Here is a 23,070-nt window from a genome sequence, read left to right on the forward strand (position 1 = left end):
AGCTAGTCACACCAACAAGGGAATTCAGAAACTGGGACACACATTTTCAGCAAGACCTTTATACTTGATTTTGTAACTGTGAACATTGTCATATCAGCAAAAAAACAACGAAATATCTAGGTTTCCATCCAATTGGCAACACGTTTTCATGCGAATATTCTAAAATCTGCATAAAAACATTTCCCTACAAGAGTTGTGTTTCCGGCTTATCTGACAGAATGCGAGGGGGTGGGAGATGGAGGAGGAAAGCACAACCTTTATTTATCTCCTGCTGTCACAGAACAGAGCACATCTGGCCTCTATAGAATCCAACACAATAACCGGCGCCAGAGAACAGCACACAGCCTGCCTGCACCTTATTAGCATTGACAGTGAACAAACACACACACACTCACGAAAGTTGACGAGTAGAGCTATTATTTTGCAGAAACTTGCTATTTCTGACAATAAAGTGAAGCTTTCAAATGCAAATGAATTTATTCTGAAAATATTGGCTGCCTAGCTCCTCAGGCGCAGAGATCAGGTCAGCCTCGGTATAGGCTTCCAGATCTGAGAGTGATATTTCGGTGCAGACATCTTCAGACACGTTTGGTAACAGAATGTTCATCCTAAGTCTCAACGCTCCATAACTGTTCTCATTGAAGTTCCCACGAAGCCCTTCTGCCTGACAAAATACGCCTGGGTAGTTCTGTATCCCAGTGTTCAGCACCTTTTCAGATGCAAGCTCCAATAAATACAATTATTGTCAAGGGAGTTCAGTTGTGTTTTATCACGTGACTTCATTCAACCTGATCTTACTTTATGTGATCTGGGTTCCACTGATTAGGTCTAATGAGGAACCGATAGAAACAGTAGGATCCACACTCCACTCTAGGGCATGTGACTGAGAGAATACTCTTGCACACACAGCAGTTATACATAGACTAGACCATTGCTCTTGTACTCTGGAGAGAGTGTGTGTGTGACGAGTTTTCCCGGAGCTTGACCTTGTCTTTCCCTGGACTATGGGGTTCATTAAACCACTGTAGGGTTGACATCAGAGAGAGCGAGAGAGAGACACAGACAGACAGACAGGCAAAGTTAGTGAGATTCCTCATCTACTGTACACATTACCATTCAATATAATGCTGTATCGCCCAAAGGTAGTAGTATATGAAAATGCAATTCAAAATGAACTAGAAATACTCAATGCAGTTCATTACAACTGTAGACTATAGGCTATTTAAGCAACAAGGCACAAGGGGGTGTGGTATATGGTCAATATACCACGGCTAAAGGCTGTTCTTACGCATGACGCAATGCGGAGTGCCTGGATACAGCCCTTAGTATATTGTCCATATACCACAAACCCCCGAGGTGCCTTATTGCTATTATAAACTGGTTACCAATGTAATTAGAGCAGTAAAAATAAATGTTTTGTCATACCCGTGGTATACGATCTGATATACCACGGCTGTCAGCCAATCAGCATTCAGGGCTCGAACCACCCAGTTTATAATATGATTTATACAACGGGTGGGTCTACTCCTGAATGATGATTGGTTAAAAGTGCATTCCAGCCGGCTAAATGCCCATTTACTCTGTTACATCAGACTGTGCAATTCACTGTCTCATCAGACTAGCCAGGCAGTTTATAAACTTGATCTCCACTATAAAAAGCATCTAGACATGATCTCACATTTCTTTTTGACTAACATTTTAGTTTCAACAGTGGGGATTTGTATAAACCTTGCTGTCTGTCTCTCTGACATTTGCAACATTGTTTCAATATTCAAATTCAATCTCCAGCTGTCCCATAGTAATGAACATGTCGAGAGTTGGGATGAGACAGACAGGCAGGCAGCTTTTCTCAGCCAATCGAAATCGTGAATCAGCATTTTTATATATATACAAAGAACTATCAATAGAAAACAGGTAAAACGAAACGAAGTGCAGCAAGTCTGATGTCTTTCCAGCTTCATTTTGAAGTGAGTGTGTTAGCTGTGTTGTTGGTTAGCTCCTCTGAACAATAGTGTCCTGACAAGAGAGTGCATGTTCAATGTTAGGCGAAATCGTGCATCATTAGCTCATTGTTATGGAGCCCTTGACTTTTTCCACATACGTTTCAGCCTTATTTTTTCCTCATCAATCTACACACAATGTCCCATAATGACAAAGCAAAAACAGGTTTTTAGAAATGGAAGTACAGTTCCCGCTCAGCCCAGTCAAAACTGTTCGCTGCTCTGGCCCCCCAATGGTGGAACAAACTCCCTCACGACGCCAGGACAGCGGAGTCAATCACCACCTTCCGGAGACACCTGAAACCCCACCTCTTTAAGGAATACCTAGGATAGGATAAAGTAATCCTTCTCACCCCCCCCCCCCCCCCCCCTTAAAAGATTTAGATGCACTATTGTAAAGTGGCTGCTCCACTGGATGTCATAAGGTGAATGCACCAATTTGTAAGTCGCTCTGGATAAGAGCGTCTGCTAAATGACTTAAATGTAAATATATATATGAAATCACACTTACTTAAGTATTCAGACCCTTTGTTTTAGATTCCGTCTCTCACAGTTGAAGTGTACCTATGATAAAAATGACAGACCTCTACATGCTTTGTAAGTAGGAAAACCTGCAAAATTGGCAGTGTATCAAATACTTGTTCTCCCCACTGTATTTCTGGCTGTGCTTTAATTGGTTCTCTAAAACCCTTTTTTTTTTCATTGGTGGCTGAGACCTCACGTTGTTTGAATTTGAAAATCCAACAGTTGTTTTGTAAGGGGGCGGCGCTTGGAGGCTGTGTGTGTTTGTCCACGTGGATTTGGGTGAGAATTGAAAGAGACAAAAACAGAGGGAAAAAAAAGCAGACATCATCAAAATAGCCTTTCCAGACTGAAGTCAGGAGGACTTTGAGTTAGGTGTTAGACAGACTGACCCACCAACCTTTTCTCCCCAATCTGATTATAATTTATCTGGTGTTTACTGTATAGTCATTTAAAAAAAACTTCTCTCCTCACTCCATTTTGACAACCCCCTTCTCTCTTCAGTGTCTGTGACGTCATGTACCTCAGGGATCAAGACCAGGAAGGGATGTTACCATGACATTAACCTCCATCCCCTGGGTAATGGACCTGCCATCATCTGTAAAGTACTTCCTGTCTGGAGGATGGATCTCAGACAGTGCTCAGACCCGCTGTGTGACGTCACACAGCTCTCCTCCGTCAGGCAGGGTTCTGAGGGCAAAATAGATCTTTGGGTGTTTGCATTTAGAATGAACCAATCAGTCCTGTTTGTTGACAAATAATAGAGGATGAACACGCTGTGCCTCCTCACACAGTAATTGCCATGTTCAGCCTGGCCCTGCTGTTTGCTGCTGCGTGGGTGTGTAGTGTTGGTGTTTTGGTGTGTGTGTTTTCTGTCTGCTTGCTTTTGTGAATGTGTTAGAAAGTGTGCGAGTGCGTTAGACTGTGTGTGTTTTAAGAGACGCAACACCAGTTGAAAAGCACAGCATTCCCTGGGCTACCCCAAGTTTCTCTATTTCTCTCCCTCTCTCTTCTCGTTGTCTCTTCTTTGTCTCTTCTCTTTGTCTCACGCTTTGTCTCATGCAGTAAAGGGCTTGATGTGATGAAGATGAATTGGTTGAGAGTGACAGCTGATTACCCCAACTCCTGTGCTGAGATGAGTGATGCGTTTATGGTTGTGACAGGGCCTGGACGAGATGAGGAGAACACTGATGGGTCTTTCTGATGTTAAATTAGTCTAGCTAGTCTGTACACTACACTTTAAGAAAAAAAGGTGCCATTAGAACCTTAAAAGGTTCTTCACTGTCCCCCATGGGAGAATCCTTTTGTTTCCAGGTAGAACCCTTTCCACAGAAGTTTCTGCATGGAATCCAAAAAGGGTTCTCCTATGGGGACAGCTGAATAATTATTTTTGAACACTTTTTTCTAAGAGTGTAGAACCATAGAACAGTAGAAACAGTAGGAGGTGGCGTTTATCTCTTGCTACCTCTTTCTCTCATCTGATGTGTTTGTCCAGCTCCTTCTTATTCCTGGCTGTTGTCTCTCTCTGTATCTTTCTCTGTCTCTCTGTTTCTATTGACCTTTGTCTTTCTCCAATGTACCCTCCTTCCTCCCAGTCTTCCCTCTCTCGCTTTGCCTCTCTTCCGCTCTCTCTCCTCCCCCACTCCACCTCCCCCCCCTCTCTCTCCATCTCTACCCTCTCTCCCTCCCTTCTTCCTCTCTCCCAGTCCGTCCATCTCCCTCCCTCCACCTATTCTGACTTGGCAGGGTGAGGAGTGTGTTCAGACAGGTGTGTGTTAATTGGAGGAGACGGGTGCGTCCGTTACCCATCTCGGGCCATTTCCCTCTCCTCGCTGAGGGTCACGACTCCGGGGAGGGAGGGATGCCATTATCCACGTCGGACACTGTTCCCTCGCCATTACGCTCACCGCCTCCACCTCCCGCCCCGCTGCTTACCCAGATGCCTCTGTGTTGCCCACTCACATGTGACATTTTGTTATGGACTGACACATCAGAGGAGGCTGGTGGGAGGAGCTATTGGAGGAAGGGCTCATGGCTGGAATGGAATCAATGGAACAGAGTCAAATATGTTGTTTCCATGTGTTTGGTACCATTTCAATTGATTCCATTCCAGCCATTACGATGAGCCCATCCTCCTATAGTGCCTCCCACCAGCCTCCCCTGTCACACATAAAGGTGATATAGGGACAGTGTGGATTCTTTAAAGATAGGGAAAGCAGGCCGTGTCATGAGCACTGCATAGTCTCTGGCAGACAGATATAACAGTAGAAATTCAGCATTAGATTGTGCTGAGCAATCAGCTTTTATTGATGATGGCATTTCAAGGCTTTGCGAAAGCAGACCGATGGCAATTAGGAAAATGAGTTAAAGGACTCAGACACTTATCCAACTGAGTGCTTTGCACTTCTGATCTGGCTTGATTAAGGCATCTACTTCTCATCAATCAACCTCTTGAATCGGCTTTTGTGGGGGTTTTTCCCGAGAGAACAAATGGTGCATTAGAAAAGTAGATGCCCTGCAAAAAGAGGGTGAGGGATGGCATGAAGGTTTGGTAAGGGCGTCTGAAGGGCACCTGGCATAGACAGAGCTGTCAACAGAGAGGGGGTTTCTGGGTGGGTAGAGTCTAAACCAGCTCAGAGAGGCAGACAAAAAATGACAACAGAAATAGATTAGAGAAGTCCCCTGGGACGAGGCTGCCTCTTTGGAAGGCTGTCTGGCGGTCATCTCCACCTGGGGTGGTTTTTAGATGCTCGTTCAATGGGAGGAGAACTCCACTGGGATGAGGCTGCCTCTTTGGAAGGCTGTCTGGCGGTCATCTCCACCTGGGGTGGTTTTTAGATGCTCGTTCAATGGGAGGAGAACTCCACTGGGATCTCTGTGTGTTTCAGAAACGTCATCAACCCAACACCCCAGATGTAGTCAGTGGTATGCTCTTTGACATGAGCTTCTTTCCCCCTCCAGGTGTTTCTGGTGGGTAGCATGGTGGTAATGGTTTCCTCAGTGAGAGCCTCTCATTCACTCTGAATGTTGTATTGATATCTGGCATTGATTTTTACATTTAGAATGTCCTTTTCTTAGGAGGCAAGATGGCCTGCCAATAGTCGCCAGCATGCAAGAGGAATCATACATTGTTACAACCATGCTAACGAGAATAGAATTACAACGTTACATCAGGTGACTCCTGACCGCATGTCCTCAACATCCATATTCCGGTAGATCTTGAAAATGAGCTAATATAATTGCTTCGAGCATGAAGCTAGACATAATATGATGTATAACAGCATTGATGTACAGCACCGTATGGGCTTGTCTGACTACTGATGCCACAACTATCATCTCCTCCCTAAGACAGCACTACATAGGGAATAGGGCGCTATTTGGGACGCATAGTCATTATTTTCTGGGTACTGTGTGTCAGATGAGTGGGATAATTATGCACAGTCTGTTTTTACTTCACAGTTACTTGATCATTGAAAATAGCTTTTCTAGGGCCTCCCGAGTGGTCAGCGGTCTAAGGCACTGCATCACAGTCCTGGAGGCGTCACTACAGACCCGGGTTCGATCTCAGGCTGTATCACAACCGGCCGTGATCGGGAGGCCCATAGGGCGGTGCACAATTGGCCCAGAGTCATCTGGGTTAGGGGAGGGTTTGGCCGGGGGGGCTTTACTTGGCTTATCACGCTCTAGCGACTCCTTGTGGCATGCCGGGCACCTGCAGGCTGACCCCGGTTTGTCAAGTGAATGGTATTTCCTCCAACATATTGGTGGATCTGGCTTCCGGGTTAAGCGGCCGGGTGTTAAGAAGCGTGGTATGGCGGGTCATGTTTCGGAGGACGCGTGACTCGATCTTCACCTCCCGATCCTGTTGGGTAGTTGCAGCGATGAGACAATCTAAATATAACCAACAAACAGATGACATTCATATTCTAACTATCTCTGAAACGCACTTAGATAATACAATACAATTCAAAAATTTGGGGTCACTAAACAGTACACGCAAAACACCAGTCTCAACGTCAACAGTGAAGTGGTGACTCCAGGATGCTGGACTTCTAGGCAGAGTTCCTCTGTCCAGTGTCTGTTTTCTTTTGCACATCTTAATCTTTTATTTTTATTGGCCAGTCTGAGAGATGGCTTTTTCTTTGCAACTCTGCCTAGAAGGCCAGCATCCCAGAGGCGCCTCCTCACTGGTGACGTTGAGACTGGTGTTTTGCGGGTACTGTTTAATGAAGCTGCCGGCTGAGGACTTGTGAGGCATCTGTTTCTCAAACTAGACACTCTAATGTACTTGTCCTCTTCCGCAGTTGTGCACTGGGGCCTCCCACTACTCTTTCTATTCTGGTTAGAGCCAGTTTGCACTGTTCTGTGAAGGGAGTAGTACACAGCATTGTACGAGATCTTCAGTTTCTTGGCAATTTCTCGCATGGAATAGCCTTCATTTCTCAGAACAAGAATAGACTGACAAGTTTCAGAAAAAGTCCTTTGTTTCTGGCCATTTTGAGCTTGTAATCGAACCCACAAATGCTGATGCTCCAGATACTCAACTAGTCTAATGAAGGCCAGTTTTATTGCTTCTTTAATCAGAACAACAGTTTTCAGCTATGCTAACATCATTGCAAAAGGGTTTTCTAACGATAAATTAGCCTTCTAAAATGATAAACTTGGATTAGCTAACACAACTTGCCATTGGAACACAGGAGTGATGGTTGCTGATAATGGGCCTCTGTACACCTATGTAGATATTCCATAAAAAATGTGCCTTTTCCAGCTACAATAGTAATTTACAACATTAACAATGTCTACACTGTATTTCTGATCAATTTGATGTTATTTTAATGGACAAAAAATGTGCTTTTCTTTCACAAACAAGGACATTTTTAAGTGACCCCGAACTTTTGAACGGTAGTGTATGTCAGTGGCTTGGCCGTATTACTAGAGATTGAAGAGGGACTCACAGAATTACATCTATCCTCCGATCTGTTTGCGCTTACACATCTGTCACACTGACTAAAGTGGCTTGAACAGTATGGTCTAAGCAGAACAGATGTTTGATACCCTTCAGGTATACAACAACAAACGAGTGATTCCGTGTCTGACACCTGCCCGTCTTATAATGGCTGCTCAACCTTACAGAAAGGCTAACTCTGATAGGGACTGAACTCAACAAAGTATACTTTGTGTAAAAGTATACTAAGTGCTTTTCTTTTACAGTGTGCCGGGTAATCCTCAAGTCTAATATCCTGACTCCCTCACCCCTCCACCTACTCACTTATTTGGTAAGGGCTTCCACCATAGAATATTACAAAATAATCTGCCTGGCTAAGGCACAGACTAATTCCATTCAAACTTCAACCAATAATTCGCACAATCACTTCAAAATCTCTCATTGATTTTTAACAACATGCATTTGTATGACTCTTTTGAGGATACAGGGTTGTAAAATAATAAGGTTGACAGGTAGAATAGTTCCAATTATTATCACAAATCACACAAGCAGTATGATAAACTGATAAATCAAGATATGTCCAGCGCCCTTGTTAGGCTACCAATGCACAATTTCTGGTTCAAATTCCAATTTTATGAGAAGCGCAGCTTTTATCAGTAAGGTAACCTTAAAGATGACTTCTAGACTTGACCTGAAAACCTAACAGTAAAAACAAAGTAGAATATTAATGAGTAATAATAACAATAATAATAAACTCAAACTATAAAGCTACAGCAACGCATCAATGACCAAGGCATGAATGAGCGTAAGGACCGGAAAGATCTAGACTCCTTATATACCTTACAGCTTCACTTACACTTGTACATTCTAGTCATTTAGCAGACGCTCTTATCCAGAGCGACTTACAGTTAGTGCATTTATCTCAAGATACTGTAGCTAGGTGGGACAACCACATATCATAGGCAAACGTACAATTTTCCTCAAAGTAGCTATCGGAAAAGGGTTGGTTCAGGTTATGTCAGCTTTACCACAGTTTAATATGTTTCATCCATTCCTTCCAGAACATGCATATTCTTACCCAACCTTAAATGAAGCAATATTATACATTCTTACAGCATCTATCTCTGCACCCCATCTAACCACAGGACATCCTCCCCCTCCGTCCATACACATGCTATAGGCCTTTTACTCCTTAATTTACTTTTTTACCTACTTGGCACTAGCTATCACCTGACTACAATCGGGTACCATTGACCAAAGGCTGGGCACATACTCTAACTCTGTGTCCGCGGGTCCGTGGGTGTGCACAAGCCCAGACTTCTGCCTGATGCATGCAAGCATAACCAGAGTGGTGCCTCTTTCAGTCTCTATGCCCAAAAATGGACTTCCCTTTCTTAGAGCTCTGGTTAGGGGTCACCCCAGACCAGACCAATTTATTTTCTTACATTTTTTTATTTAACCTTTATTTAACTAGGCAAGTCGGTTAAGAACAAATTCTTATTTACAATGACGGCCTACCCCGGCCAAACCCAGACGACGCTGCGTCAATGACTTATCCTAATCCTTCATATATCTTCAATTATAATTAAACAGCCATTTTTCATATTAACTCTAATTCAATCAAGTCTCCGTCCCAATTCACTTCTTCTCATGTGTCTCTGGATTCAATGTTCATTGTCAATGCTCACTGTCCTCTGTGCTTCGTGGTGAGTGTGTATGCAGGTCACTGTCTGCACATCTGTAACCACAAAGTGCTTAATTTCAAATAAATGTCACAGGTCACATAAATGTCACAGGAAATATACGCCCAAGCTGATTCTTCTTGACTGTTTGTGTACGTGCAGGATTGTGTGTTTACATCTGCTTTCGAGCGTGTGTGCATTCGAGCGGTTCAGCAGTTTTGATGAGGCAGCTATACATACGCCGAGTCCCGCTCCCAGACCCAGCCTAGCCAACCGGGCTGCTTGAAGAGCCCTTCCCCACAGTACCCAGCCCCAAAGGACACTAGTGGACACTTCCATGAAAGGCAGTATGCTTGTGACGAAGAATCCTCCTAGGCTCTTTGTTTCTTCCTCTCTTCTCTCTCTCCTTCCTCTTCTTCCCTCTCTCTACTTCCTCTCTTCTTCTCTCCCCTGTTCCATCTGTGATGCATCACCCTCCCAAACCTTCACCAGGTCGTCATGGAAACACTCTGGCCGTGCTGAGAATATGTATTAACACACTCATCATAGCAGGACTACCCCACTCTTTCTTTTTTTCTCTTTCCCTCTCTCATCTCTCGCTCTATGGTTTTCTCACTCTCGTCCTCTCTCTCATCCTCTTTCACTCTGCCCTTCTCTCTCTCTCCTCTCTCTCTTTCTTTTTCACTCTCTCTACATTCAATTCCCCCTTCTCCCTGTCCATTATACTTAGTATCAGCAACCCTCCTCTCATGGACACCTCAACCATCCTCAACCGTCCTCTCATCGCATCTCCCATTGAAACATCTCTTCAGATTCCTTTTTCCTCTTTTTCCTCCTGCAGCATCCCTCCATGTCCCTCCAGCCTCGGAGTGGCTCTGATTAACAGGTCACAGAGGAACACAACACAAACACTCTACTCTGAAATAGAAATTGCATCCTTAATGGCAGCATATTCCTTATATAGTGCACTTCTTTTCACCAGAGCCCTATGGGCCCTGGTCAAACGCAGTGGACTTGATATGAAATAGGGTGCCATTTGAGACCCATCCAGAGAGTGCTGCTCTCTGAACAAGCGCAGACCCAGTGAAAGGAGCCATCCTTCCCTTCTTCCCCCAGTATCCCTCTCTTATTCTCCTGCTTGATATTCAGGTATGGTAGTGTGGTGCTGGAGGTGCATTCTGGTAGAGTGCAGTACGGAAATGGGCAACATCAGCTCTGCATCATTAGACATCCATCTATAAGCAAACACAGAGTTAAACTGGACTGTCAGCCTGAGGAGACAGGCACGACTGCACACTGGAGGTGTGTGTGTGTGTGTGTGTGTGTGTGTGTGTGTGTGTGTGTGTGTGTGTGTGTGTGTGTGTGTGTGTGTGTGTGTGTGTGTGTGTGTGTGTGTGTGTGTGTGTGTGTGTGTGTGTGTGTGTGTGTGTGTACGGAAATATCTTCTACTGTTGTCCGTTAAGACCAATTACATAGCATCCCAGACTGAGTATGACCTGCAGTAGAAACAATGCATTGTGTGTAACCTGAGGTGTTCCTCCTGCAAATGCATTAGATGATGGTTTTGTGGGCAGCCTCTCAATATAATATTCTTGACAATGGGATACTCATGACTATTCAGACATACACTGGCATGTGTATGTTTGATGGATGTGTCTATAGCAGTACAAGCATGTAATACAATTATTTTCTGTCAGATAAATCTTACTTATTGGTGTCTGGTGCATGTCGAATTCTACTGTATATAGACAAGTCTATTGAGATGGATAAGCTTTCAAGGGCTGCTCTATAATGTTAAAGCTGGACAGGCAACGTGGCAGAGAAAGATGAAGAGAGAGAGAGTGTGCCTGTGTGTGCATTTGAGTGTGTGTGTGTGCGTGTGTGTGACCAGGTGTCTTCACCCCAGGCTATCCTCAGCAGGTCTCACATTGTGACTGTAATCGACTAAACTGGCTCTCTGCTCTACACATTCTCCCTTACATATGGTGCTCACACACTGCTCACAGAAACTACACGCAATACAATACATACAGATACATTGGGCTGTAAATGACACCCGGTGAAAGAATGGTTGAATAACAGCGACTGCATACACACACACACCCTCATATACTGGACATGTGAGTGTATGTACAGGCCTAAAGTTGTATGTATCTGTTCAACAATTCTACTCACTAGCCCCTTCATCCCAAATGAAATTGCACCCTTTTCCCTATGGGCCCGGTTCAAAAGTAGTGCACTATAGTACATAGTACATAGGATGCAATTTGGGACTCAACCCAGTAGAACAAACAAGCAAGCAAAGAAACTAACTTTCTGTACACCCCGCTTCAAAAACACACTGCCAGTCAGCTATGGACTCTGACCCACTTTAACAGCGAGAGAGAGTGTGTTAGAGAGTTTCTGAGTGTCTTGCTGCTCAGTGTTCTGGCTCTCAGGGTCATTGTGTTCTCGACCGAGGGAACAGGTCTTTGTGGAGAGCCTGGTGCACTGTCACGAAGCCTGTTGGAACAGCGTCACAGAATCCACCATGAACTATCTCCCCCATCCAAACCCCAGCCTTCTCTCTCTCCAGGGCCAAACATTCTCCCTCCGCTTTGGGCTTTAATGACAGCACTGTTGTCACAGAATCCGCCTTGAACTATCTCCCCCATCCAAACCCCAGCCTTCTCTCTCTCCAGGGCCAAACATTCTCCCTCCGCTTTGGGCTTTAATGACAGCACTGTTGTCACAGAATCCACCATGAACTATCTCCCCCATCCAAACCCCAGCCTTCTCTCTCTCCAGGGCCAAACATTCTCCCTCCGCTTTGGGCTTTAATGACAGCACTGTTGTCACAGAATCCGCCATGAACTATCTCCCCCATCCAAACCCCAGCCTTCTCTCTCTCCAGGGCCAAACATTCTCCCTCCGCTTTGGGCTTTAATGACAGCACTGTTGTCACAGAATCCACCTTGAACTATCTCTCTCTCTCTGTCTGTCTGTCTCTCCTGTCAATAGAAAGCAGAGAGCACGTAGACTAATCTGGGAACCTCCGACTTGAATAGCCGTATTATATTATATTCATGATTCAGGGGCATGACTTTAACATTTACTATTCATGTGCATGTTGACATTTTTGTTCTCATATTGCAGTTGGAAACCTTCCACAGCAACTGGAAACAAGGACAATGGTTGAAAAATGATTTATTCTATGTCAACTGCAGTAATACCTCATGATTCAGTTTTAATTTCGTAAAAAATAACTGAAAATGATTTTGAGGTAGATGGTTTAGTTATTTACAGGTCCATGAAAGGCTGGTGTATGTTTGCTGCTGGCTACACCCAACATCTAACCAAGTATTGTTCTCTCTCTCTCTTTTCTCTCTTCTCTTTACTCTTCTATCCATCTCTCTCTCCTCCTAGGTGAGCTAGTCCTACCCCTCCTTGCCACGTTGGCATCTTCTCCTCGTCTCTCTCTTCGTCCACCTCATCCCTCTCTTCCCCCGGCATTCTCCACCATGGCACTCCTCCCCACCTCTCTTTCTGCCTCCGTCCCCTTCCTCCTCTTCCTCCTCCTCCCCCTTCCTTCACCCTGCGCCCTGGAGTCTCTACGAGGAGGAGGAGGAGTAGGAGAGGAAGAGAACCGCTCCATCTCCACCATGTCCTATCCCTCCATGTCTCCGGAGTTCTGGAGCAACAGCAGCACGGGGCTGGGCAGCAGTTCAAAGTGTTCGCAGCCGGTGGTGTGCAGGCCGGGCACCCTGCTGCCCGTGTGGAAGCCCCTGAGCCCCGGGCTGGGCGACCAGGTAGCCAGGGCCGTGGTCTACTTCACCTGTCTCATGTACATGTTCATGGGAGTGTCCATCATCGCAGACCGTTTCATGGCCTCTATCGAGGTCATAACCTCACAGGTTGGTACTATGTGATAGATTGACCCATATGATAGACTGTGTTTATGTAGAGTTGTCATTCACCACATAATGGAAATGACATAGAAATAGAATGAAGAGATTATATTTTTACAGAGAGAGCTCTCCCACTCTTAGATACAGTGGTTGGCTCTCCTCTCTCACCTCTCCCTAGACTACATTAACTGTCACTCCAACACAGTGAACATCGAAACAGCTTGAACATTATATGATAAAGTCATTGTAAAACTCGCCTCTGCAGGGGTGATAGACATAACAGTTTCTTTCTCCAGAAATGCCACCTTGCTTTGCGGTGTTACCACAGACAGCTCAAATTAACGTGTTATTTCAATGTTTGGGTTTTCACATTTCTTGTAGTGACTGACTTTGGGCCCATATGGAATTCCAGTATTTACAGTATGTTCATTGAAACACATCCTGATATGCAGACTTAGTGTATTGAATTATTGGTTCCATCTGATTTAAAGTTTGGGTAATTGGTTCAGATTCTGACATTGTTATGAATTGGATTTCTCTGCTGACAAGAGATATTGTTGACTCAAGAAACTGAAATAGATTCTAACCTTGGGTTGGAACCAGTTCAGGGAACAAAACCGAAAACTGGAAAATTACAACATTTTTCAAGGAACAGAAACAGAACCAGGAACGACAGTGATAGATACTGTTCCGGAACAGAACCATTATTGTAAAAGCATGGGAACCGGTTAATAGCATTCTTTTACATACCGGGCAGGTTTTTCTAGTCCCACAAAAAATGCAACAATGTGCCTATGCAAAGCCCTCACTCTGTCACTCAGAAACTTCTTCCAGTGTCTGCCTGCCTGCCATCTGAATGTTTTTGCCAGTGTGTGTGCGTGTGTAAGCTACCTGCCCCTCCCCCTCCGAAGCATAGGCTACTGTAACCTACTGACGTTTCAGCGTGATTCAGAAGATGGGGAGAGAGTGCGCGGGCGACGGAGAGAAACAAAATGGTGCAATTTGAGGCCATGTGGCGGAGAATAATGCGGGCGCTGGAGATGGGGTTGTGAGCATGTTCGTCAGGGCAGGTGTGATGTAGTTGATGTTGGTGTGAGGTCGTTTGTATGTGTATGTTTTGTATTGTTAAAACTAAAATCTTAGAAGAAAAAAAAGACAATGGGGAGAGATTTTTAATTAGAGAAGAATGGATTTTCAATGTTAGTTAAAAAAGGAACAGAAAAGAATGATATAAACAGGTACTTTTCAAAGCTTTTACTGGTCGGACCAGTGGAACGCGACCCAAAAAATAGCGGTTCTGTTCAGAACGAAACAATTGGAAAATAATGAGACTTAGTGAATTATTGATTCCATCTGATTTAAAGCTTTAGATAATTGGTCCAGACTATTTGACATGGTTATGAATTGGATTTCTCTGCTGACAAGAAACTGAAATAGATTCTAGCCTTGGAATCCATGAAATAATCAATTAACTGGGGCAGTTAATAATTTCTTTCATGAGTTATTAATCCATTTCAGTTTGTTGGGCCATCGAACACCATTGTGAATTTACTAGTTATCTGTTTGTAATATTGTCCTCCTTAAATCCAACCATGTGTTCAACATCTTTGTTCATAATCCCTTTTCCAATTTTCTCTCTGACCGAGCAAATTGCACACCATTTTTTGTAAGTTCACAATAAGAGCATCTATCAGGAGAGTAATTTCCAGAAGTTCATCCATTAGGAAGGATTTAGACCACCCCAGTGGCCTAATTTGGAGTGTATTGTAACAGGGGGGCTGTTCCGCTGTATGTCCTGAGGTAATGCAAGCCTAAGCACACTATGAGAGTGTCTGGATTTTATGCTGGCTCTCTGCGAGGGGGTGGGGGGTGGATGGATATGGGGATGGGGGATGGAGGAAAATGGGGATGCGGATGGAGGGATGCGGGGATGGAGATATGGGGATGTGGATGGAAGGATATGGGGATGGAGGGATATAGGGATGTGGATATGTATGGATGGAGGGATGGAGATATGCGGATGGAGGGATATGGGGATAGGGATGGAGGGATGTGGATATGTAGGGATGGAGATGGAGGGATGTGGATATGTAGGGATGGAGATGGAGGGATGGAGATATGCGGATGGAGGGATGCGGATGTAGGGATGTGGGGATGGAGATGGAGGGATGGGGATGGAGGGATGGCCAAGATAAAGCATAGCAATTTGACACATACAACAACACAGAGTTACCCATGGAATAAACAAAACATAGTCAATAATACAGTACAACAAAATAAAACAAAAAGTCTATATACAGTGAGTGCAAATAAGGTAAGATAAGGGAGTTAAGGCAATACATAGGCCATGGTGGCGAAGTAATTACAATATAGCAATTAAACACTGGCATGGTAGATGTGCAGAAGATGAATGTGCAAGTAGAGATACTGGGGTGCAAAGGAGCAAGATAAATAAATAAATACTGTATGGGGATGAGGTAGGTAGATAGCCCATCTGTAAACAGCCCATCTATGTACAGGTGCAGTGATCTGTGAGCTGCTCTGACAGCTGGTGCTTAAAGCTAGTGAGGGAGATATGAGTCTCCAGCTTCAGAGATTTTTGCAGTTTGTTCCAGTCATTGGCAGCAGAGAACTGGAAGGAAAGGCGACCAAAGGACGAATTGGCTTTGGGGGTGACCAGTGAGATATACCTGATGGAGCGCATGCTACGAGTGGGTGCTGCTATGGTGACCAGTGAGCTGAGATAAGGCGGGGCCTTACCTAGCAGAGACTTGTAGAACCTGTAGCCAGTGGGTTTGGCGACGAGTATGAAGCGAGGGCCAACCAATGAGTAGAGTGTTGGAGGCTATTTTATAGATGACATCATCGAAATCGAGGATCGGTAGGATGTTCAGTTTTACGAGGGTATGTTTGGCAGCATGAGTGAAGGATGGTTTGTTGCGATATAGGAAGCCAATTCTAGATTTAACTTTGGTTGGAGATGCTTAATGTGAGTCTGGAAGGAGAGTTTACAGTCTAACCAGACACCTAGGTATTTGTAGTTGTCAACGTATTCTAAGTCAGAGCCGTCCAGAGTAGAGATGCAGGTGAGAAGGTGCGGGCAGTGATCGGTTGAATAGCATGCATTTAGTTTTACTTTCGTTTAAGAGCAGTTGGTGGCCACGGAAGGAGAGTTGTATGGAATTGAAGCTCGTCTGGAGGTTAGCTAACACAGTGTCCAAAGAAGGGCCAGACGTATGCAGAATGGTGTCGTCTGCGTAGAGGTGTACCAGAGAATCACCAGCAGCAAGAGCAACATCATTGATGTATACAGAGAAGAGAGTCAGCCCGAGGATTGAACTCTGTGGCACCCCCATAGAGACTGCCAGAGGTCCGAACAACACGCCCTCCGATTTGACACACTGAACTCTATCAGAGAAGTAGTTGGTAAACCAGGCGAGGCAATCATTTGAGAAACCAAGGCTGTCAAGTCTGCCAATAAGAATGTGGTGATTGACAGAGTCGAAAGCCTTGGCCAGGTCGATGAATACGGCTACACAGTAATGTCTCTTATCGATGGCGGTTATGATATCGTTTGGGAGCTTGAGCGTGGCTGAGGAGCACCCATGAACAGCTCTGAAACCAGATTGCATAACGGAGAAGGTATGGTGGGATTCGAAATGTTCAGTAAATCTGTTTGTTAACTTGGCTTTCGAAGACCTTAGAAAGACAGGGTAGGATAGATATAGGTCTGTAGCAGTTTGGGTCTAGAGTGTCACCCCCTTTGAAGAGGGGGTTGACCGCGGCAGCTTTCCAATCTTTGGGATTCTAGACGATACGAAAGAGAGGTTGAACAGGCTTGTATTTGGGGTTGCAACAATTTCGGCAGATAATTTCAGAAAGAGAGGGTCCAGATTGTCTAGCTCGGCTGATTTGTAGGGGTCCAGATTTTGCAGCTCTTTCAGAACATCAGAACATCAGCTATCTGTTTTTGGGTGAAGGAGAAATGGTGGGGGCTTTGGCGGGTTGCTATGGAGGGTGCCGGGCAGTTGGCCGGGGTAGGGGTAGCCAGGTGGAAAGCATGGCCAGCTGTAGAGAAATGCTTATTGAAATTCTCAATTATAGTGGATTTATCGGTGGTGACAGTGTTTCCTAGCCTCAGGATGAGGTGCTCTTATTCTCCATGGACTTTACAGTGTCCCAGAACGTTTTTGAGTTAGTACTACAGGATGCAAATTTCTGTTTGAAAAAGCTAGCCATAGCTTTCCTAACTGCCTGTGTATATTTGTTCATAACTTCCCTGAAAAGTTTCATATCACAGGGGCTATTCGATGCTAATGCAGAACGCCACAGGATGTTTTTGTGCTGGTCAAGGACAGACAGGTCTGGAGTGAACCAAGGACTATATCTATTCCTAGTTCTAAATTGTTTGAATGGGGCATGCTTATTTAAGATGGTGAGGAAGGCACTTTTAAAGAATAGCCAGGCATCATCTACTGACGGGATGAGGTCAATGTCATTCCAGGATACCCCAGCCAGGTCAATTAGAAAGGCCTGCTCGCAGAAGTGTTTTAGGGAGCGCTTGACAGTGATGAGGGGTGGTTGTTTGGTCACAGACCCATTACGGATGCAGGCAATGAGGCAGTGATTGCTGAAAACAGCAGAGGTGTATTTTACGGATTTGGAGTTGTACCTGGTAGGTTCATTGATAATTTGTGTGAGATTGAGAGCATCAAGCTTGGATTGTAGGATGGCCGGGGTGTTAAGCATGCCTCAGTTTAGGTCACCCAGTAGCACGAGCTCAGAAGATAGATGGGGGGCAATCAATTCACATATGGTATCGAGGGCACAGCTGGGGGCAGAGGGAGGTCTATAGCAAGCTGCAACAGAGAGAGACTTGTTTCTGGAAAGAAGTAAAAGCTCAAATTGTTTGGGTAACAGACTTGGATAATAATACCGAACTCTGCAGGCTATCTTTGCAGTAGATTGCAACACCGCCCCCTTTGGCAGTTCTATCTTGGCGGAAAATGTTATAGTTAGCAATGGAGATTAAGGTTTTTGGTGGTTTTCCTAAGCCAGGATTCAGACACGACTAAAACATCCGGGTTGGCAGAGTGTGCTAAAGCAGTGAGTAAAACAAACTTAGGTAGTAGGCTTCTAATGTCAACATGCATGAAACCAAGGCTTATACAGTTACAGAAGTCAACAAATGAGGGCACCTGGGGAGTGGAGCTAGGCACTGCAGGACCTGGATTAACCTCTATATCACCAGAGGAACAGAGGAGGAGAAGGATAAGGGTACGGCTAAATGCTCTACGAACAGGCCGTCTAGCACGTTTGGAACAGAGAGTAAAAGGAACAGGTTTCTGGGCACGATAGCATAGATTCAAGGCAAAGTGTACAGACAAAGGTAAGGTAGGATGTGAGTACATTGGAGGTAAACCTAGGCATTGAGTAATGATGAGAGAGATATAGTCTCTAGAGATGTTTAAACCAGGTGATGTCATCGCATATGTAGGAGGTGGAACAACATGGTTAAGGCATATTGAGCAGGGCTAGAGTCTCTACAGTGAAATAAGACAGTAATCATTAACCAGTACAGTAATGGAAGAGGCATATTGATATTAGAGAGAGGCATGCGTAGCCAAGTGAACATATGGGTCCAGTGAGTGGTTGGGCTGACTGGGAACACGGTGATTCAGGCAGTTAGCAGGCCGGTGCTAACACGCTAACAGTTAGTAGGCCGGGGCTAAACAAGCTAGCAGTTAGCAGACCGGGGCTTGGTTAACAAGCAAGCAGTTAGCAGGGGCTAGCAGTTAGCAGACCGGGGCCGGCAAGCTAGCAGTTAGTAGAACGGAGCTAGCAAGTTAGCCTTTGGGGGACGTCGCGATGGGGGTAAGTCTGTTTTTTCCTCTTCGTGCGGTGACGTCGATAGACCAGTCGTGGAGTTAGTAGGCTTCCAAGTAGCTCTAGGTAGCTAGCAGGCCTAGCAGGTTAACAGAATGGGCCTTCAGCGGGCGTCGCGTCTGAGGGGCCTGTTGGAATCATCAGGCAGATTATGTCGGTATTCCAGTCGTAGAGGATCGGCGGGGTTCTGTGCCCCGTACCGGCAGTAGAAGGGGTCCGGATATTGTAGCCCAGGATTGGGCTTCGGTGGAGGCACAGGAGCCCTGGCCGGGCTAGCTTCAGGCTAATTGGTGCTTGCTCCGGGATGGAAACGCTAGCCAGGAGTGGTCACCCGGGATTGCGGTTAGCTAGTTGTGAAGATCCAGATGAAAACGTTCAGAGTTTGCGGTAGGAATCCGGGGAAATTGAGAGAAATAGGTCCGTTATGCTCTGGTTTGAGTCACGTTGTTCGAACTGGCGAGAGCTTTCCGAGCTAAAGGTTAGCTGATGACCGCTAGCAATGGTTTGCCAGCTGATAGCTGGTCGGTAGGTAGCTGGCTAGCTTCAGTTGAGGGATTCCAGATCTGAAGTATATAGAAATACTTTAGAAAAAGCAGATCCACGCCATATTGGGTGAGGCGGGTTGCAGGAGAGTATTTAGAAGTTGAGGTTTAGGAAAATAGTGTGGCCTCGTGGGTGGAATGTTATTCATATTTTTCATAATTTCATCATTAATAAACATCAGGTTTCTATATCAAACAGTTTTGTTATATTTCAGTCTGCTGTGATGATATAAGGGGTAATACTGGGATGCAATCTCAAAATTGAATAGATTTCAACTCTATATCTGACATGGTACAGATGTCTTCTTTTTTAAGCCCATAACCATGTGTGTGTGAGGTCTATACTTTTGTTTGAAAGTAGATTTGTTTAAGACTACCAAGAAACACTCTGTGACCCTGACTTAGCCCACTTCAGTAAAATTAACCAACCCTACATGTCAAGGTCACTGTCAATGTAAAGGAACCTGCAAGTCAGCATTTTGTAGGACGTTGTATACCATGTGTATCCCTTACATACGACTAATAAAACTTGAGTCTCCATAGCCCCCCATCACTAGATTAGAATAACAGGTTGTCCCCTTCCCTTCTGTCAGGGAGTCAGGGTCGCGTCCTCCCTGATGGTAGGATACTGTAAATACCATCCGTCATGCTTATATGTGGAGAAGAAAGAAATCTGTAGCTTCCCACTACTACTCCCACTACCATCTCTGGCCTATGAGCAGTTGTTTTTTTTACAGTAACTGGCTAGATGAGATTAAGATATGTATGAGTCTGGTGGTGAGATACTGGAATGGTATGGGGGGAATAGAGTGATGACCTGTGTGTGAGCGCGTGTGTGTGAGCGCATGTGTGTGTATGTATGCATTCATGTGTGTGTGTGAGACCCCTCTCTGTCTGTCCTGCAGGAGAAGGAGGTGACCATCACCATGCCAAGCGGTGAGACATCTGTGGCCACTGTACGTATCTGGAACGAGACTGTGTCCAACTTGACTCTGATGGCTCTAGGCTCCTCCGCCCCAGAGATCCTACTGTCTGTCATAGAGGTGGGTGTCATGTCATAAAGACTCACAGAGCACAACTCATAAGTGGGTGTCACATCAAAAACACTCCCTCCAGCGACAACATATCAGTGTTGCAGTGTATACTAGTACTGGAATGAAGTTGAAAATGACAAAAAGTCATTGTCAAATCTTACCAACATAACATTTGGCCTTTTTATGACATGGACTTTTTGATTTATACTGCACAGAAGTTCTCCAAAAGGAAAAGTTCTTCAAAAGTCTTTCTCCTCTGTCTCCCGGTGTTAGGTGTGTGGGCATGGGTTTGAGGCGGGTGAGCTGGGCCCTGGCACCATCGTGGGCAGCGCCGCCTTCAACATGTTTGTGATCATCGCCATCTGTGTGTGGGTCATCCCTGAAGGAGAGACCAGGAAGATCAAACACCTGCGTGTGTTCTTCATCACAGCCTTCTGGAGTATCTTCGCCTATATCTGGCTCTTCCTCATCCTCTCTGTCATCTCACCCGGAGTAGTGGAGGTACTCTTTTGTGTGTGTGTGTGTTAGCAAATGTGAATAGATACTGTATGTGTGTGTGTAACCAAACAATCAACCCCTTCCAGTTTGGATGTATGTCTTGTAATGGTCCCCTGTCTTTGTGTGTGTTCAGGTGTGGGAGGCTCTGGTCACCCTGTTCTACTTCCCAGTGTGTGTGATCCTGGCCTGGATCGCCGACCGACGCCTGCTCTTCTACAAGTACATGGCCAAGCGTTACCGCGCCGACAAGCACGGCATCGTCGTGGAGACTGAGGGGGACACAACCCCGAAAGGCTTCGAGATGATTATGGACGGAAAGTTCCCTCAGAGTGGAGGGGGGGTGGGAATGATGCCCAGTGAGAACTGCCAGGATGGGGCCAACAATGCGGCGGGCACCGTGGCCTACCTGCCCAACTCCAACAGCACCATGGTGACCGTAGAGAATACCAAGGAGCTGGACGAGAGCCGCAAGGAGGTGAGAGAGAGAGAGAGACCTGCTGTTAGAGGGATTCAAGTACATCAGGGGGAGAGAAAGAGGGGTACAGTATGGAGAGGGAGAGAGATGAAGAGTTATAAAGGATACACTCATCCCGTTCATGTACATAGGCCCTCTCAGGAATATATAAAGGCACAGTAGGGTTAGAGAGAGTAAAAAGAGATGAAGAGGACACACTCAGGCAGTTCATGAACACCCGCATACTGTAGATACTCACCTCAACCACACATATAAACACACTCAAGCAAAGGAGACTATTAGGAGCTACTAACGTGCTGAACCTACAAAAGTTACAAACTTTCTCTCTGTGTCGAGGTTGTGTGTCTGTGTCCCTCTTTTTCACCCAGTGTTCCTCTGCCCCCAGGTGATCCGCATCCTGAAGCAGCTGAAGCAGAAGTTTCCGGACAAGGAGCTGGATCAGCTGGTAGATCTTGCCAACTACTACGCCCTCCTCCATCAACAGAAGAGCCGCGCCTTCTACCGCATCCAGGCTACGCGCATGATGACCGGCGCCGGCAACGTGCTCAAGAGGCACGCCGCCGACCACTCCCGCCGCGCCGCCGCCGTAGACGAGGAAGTGGTCTGCGAGGACGACGACCTGGCTGAGTGCAGCCGCCTGGCGTTCGAGAGCACCCACAGCCAGTGTATGGAGAACTGCGGCGTACTGAGGCTGGCTGTGGTGTGTCAAGGGGGCCTGGGGGAGAGCACCTTCTATGTGGACTACCGGACCGAGGACGGCTCAGCCAATGCCGGGTCCGACTACGAGTACAGCGAGGGAACGCTGGTGTTCAAACCCGGAGAGACCTGCAAGGAGATCAAGGTGAGGGTCAGTGGAAGGGGAGGAAAGCAAACAGTAATGTACAGTTATAATCAATTATAGCATTAAGTGTTGCACAACTGTGCTGCCAAGCAGATCCCCAGCTAGGTCGTTAGACCTGCTTGTCGTGGGCAGATCAAGACGTCACGTAATGGAAGGAGCAGAAAACAGCAGCAGAAACTAATTACCCTATGAATTAGCGCCGGCCAGAGTCCTCTCTGTCCCGGATCAACTGTCTCTTTTTTTCCCCCCCTAACAGTCCATTTATATTTTCCAACTGGGCTATACATTTGGGTGAGTTTTTTTTCTCTCGCTTGAGTAGCCTCGTTTCACTGCCAAAAATCAAATTCAACCATCTAGTGTTCAGCAAAATAACAACACAATGTCAAATACAGGTAGCCTAGTCAAATAATTAACATCCAATCACATTAACCGTTACTCTCTCGCGGGAATTCGACTCACCAAATGAAGCTGCTGCTCATGCCGTTTGCTCGAAAAATTATAAATGGTTTAAAAAAAAGTACTGCTGCTACTACCAGCAGTACTCTTGTTGTCACAAGAGGGGCAGTAAGTGGAGAAAAGTTGGCATACGTTGGCAGATGCGGAGAAGGTCCATGTCAGGCATGTATCCATTGAGTGCTTTGTAGAGAGAACTTCTGCAAAACATTTTAAAACCTTAACATCAGGTTGGAGAGATTACTATGACAAAGACTCATGTATCTTTTCCAGAAACAGCACAAGCCCGAAAATTCAAATAAAAT

General features: G+C 45.5%; 1 protein-coding gene across 1 annotated transcript in view; it reads left to right on the top strand.

Annotated features, from left to right (window-relative positions):
- Nucleotides 1-12,563: 12,563 nt before the first annotated feature.
- Nucleotides 12,564-23,070, top strand: part of LOC115136939 (sodium/calcium exchanger 2-like) — a 52,350-nt gene continuing 41,843 nt past the window's right edge. The window contains exons 1-5 of the mRNA XM_029672860.2: nucleotides 12,564-13,042; nucleotides 20,370-20,507; nucleotides 20,772-20,999; nucleotides 21,130-21,471; nucleotides 21,857-22,312. Of these exons, the coding sequence (XP_029528720.1) occupies nucleotides 12,650-13,042; nucleotides 20,370-20,507; nucleotides 20,772-20,999; nucleotides 21,130-21,471; nucleotides 21,857-22,312 (1,557 nt within the window). The 5' untranslated portion in view covers nucleotides 12,564-12,649. The remainder of the gene's footprint in view (nucleotides 13,043-20,369; nucleotides 20,508-20,771; nucleotides 21,000-21,129; nucleotides 21,472-21,856; nucleotides 22,313-23,070) is intronic.

The sequence above is a fragment of the Oncorhynchus nerka genome, linkage group LG11 (assembly GCF_034236695.1).
Source record: "Oncorhynchus nerka isolate Pitt River linkage group LG11, Oner_Uvic_2.0, whole genome shotgun sequence".
NCBI classification, from domain to species: domain Eukaryota; kingdom Metazoa; phylum Chordata; class Actinopteri; order Salmoniformes; family Salmonidae; genus Oncorhynchus; species Oncorhynchus nerka.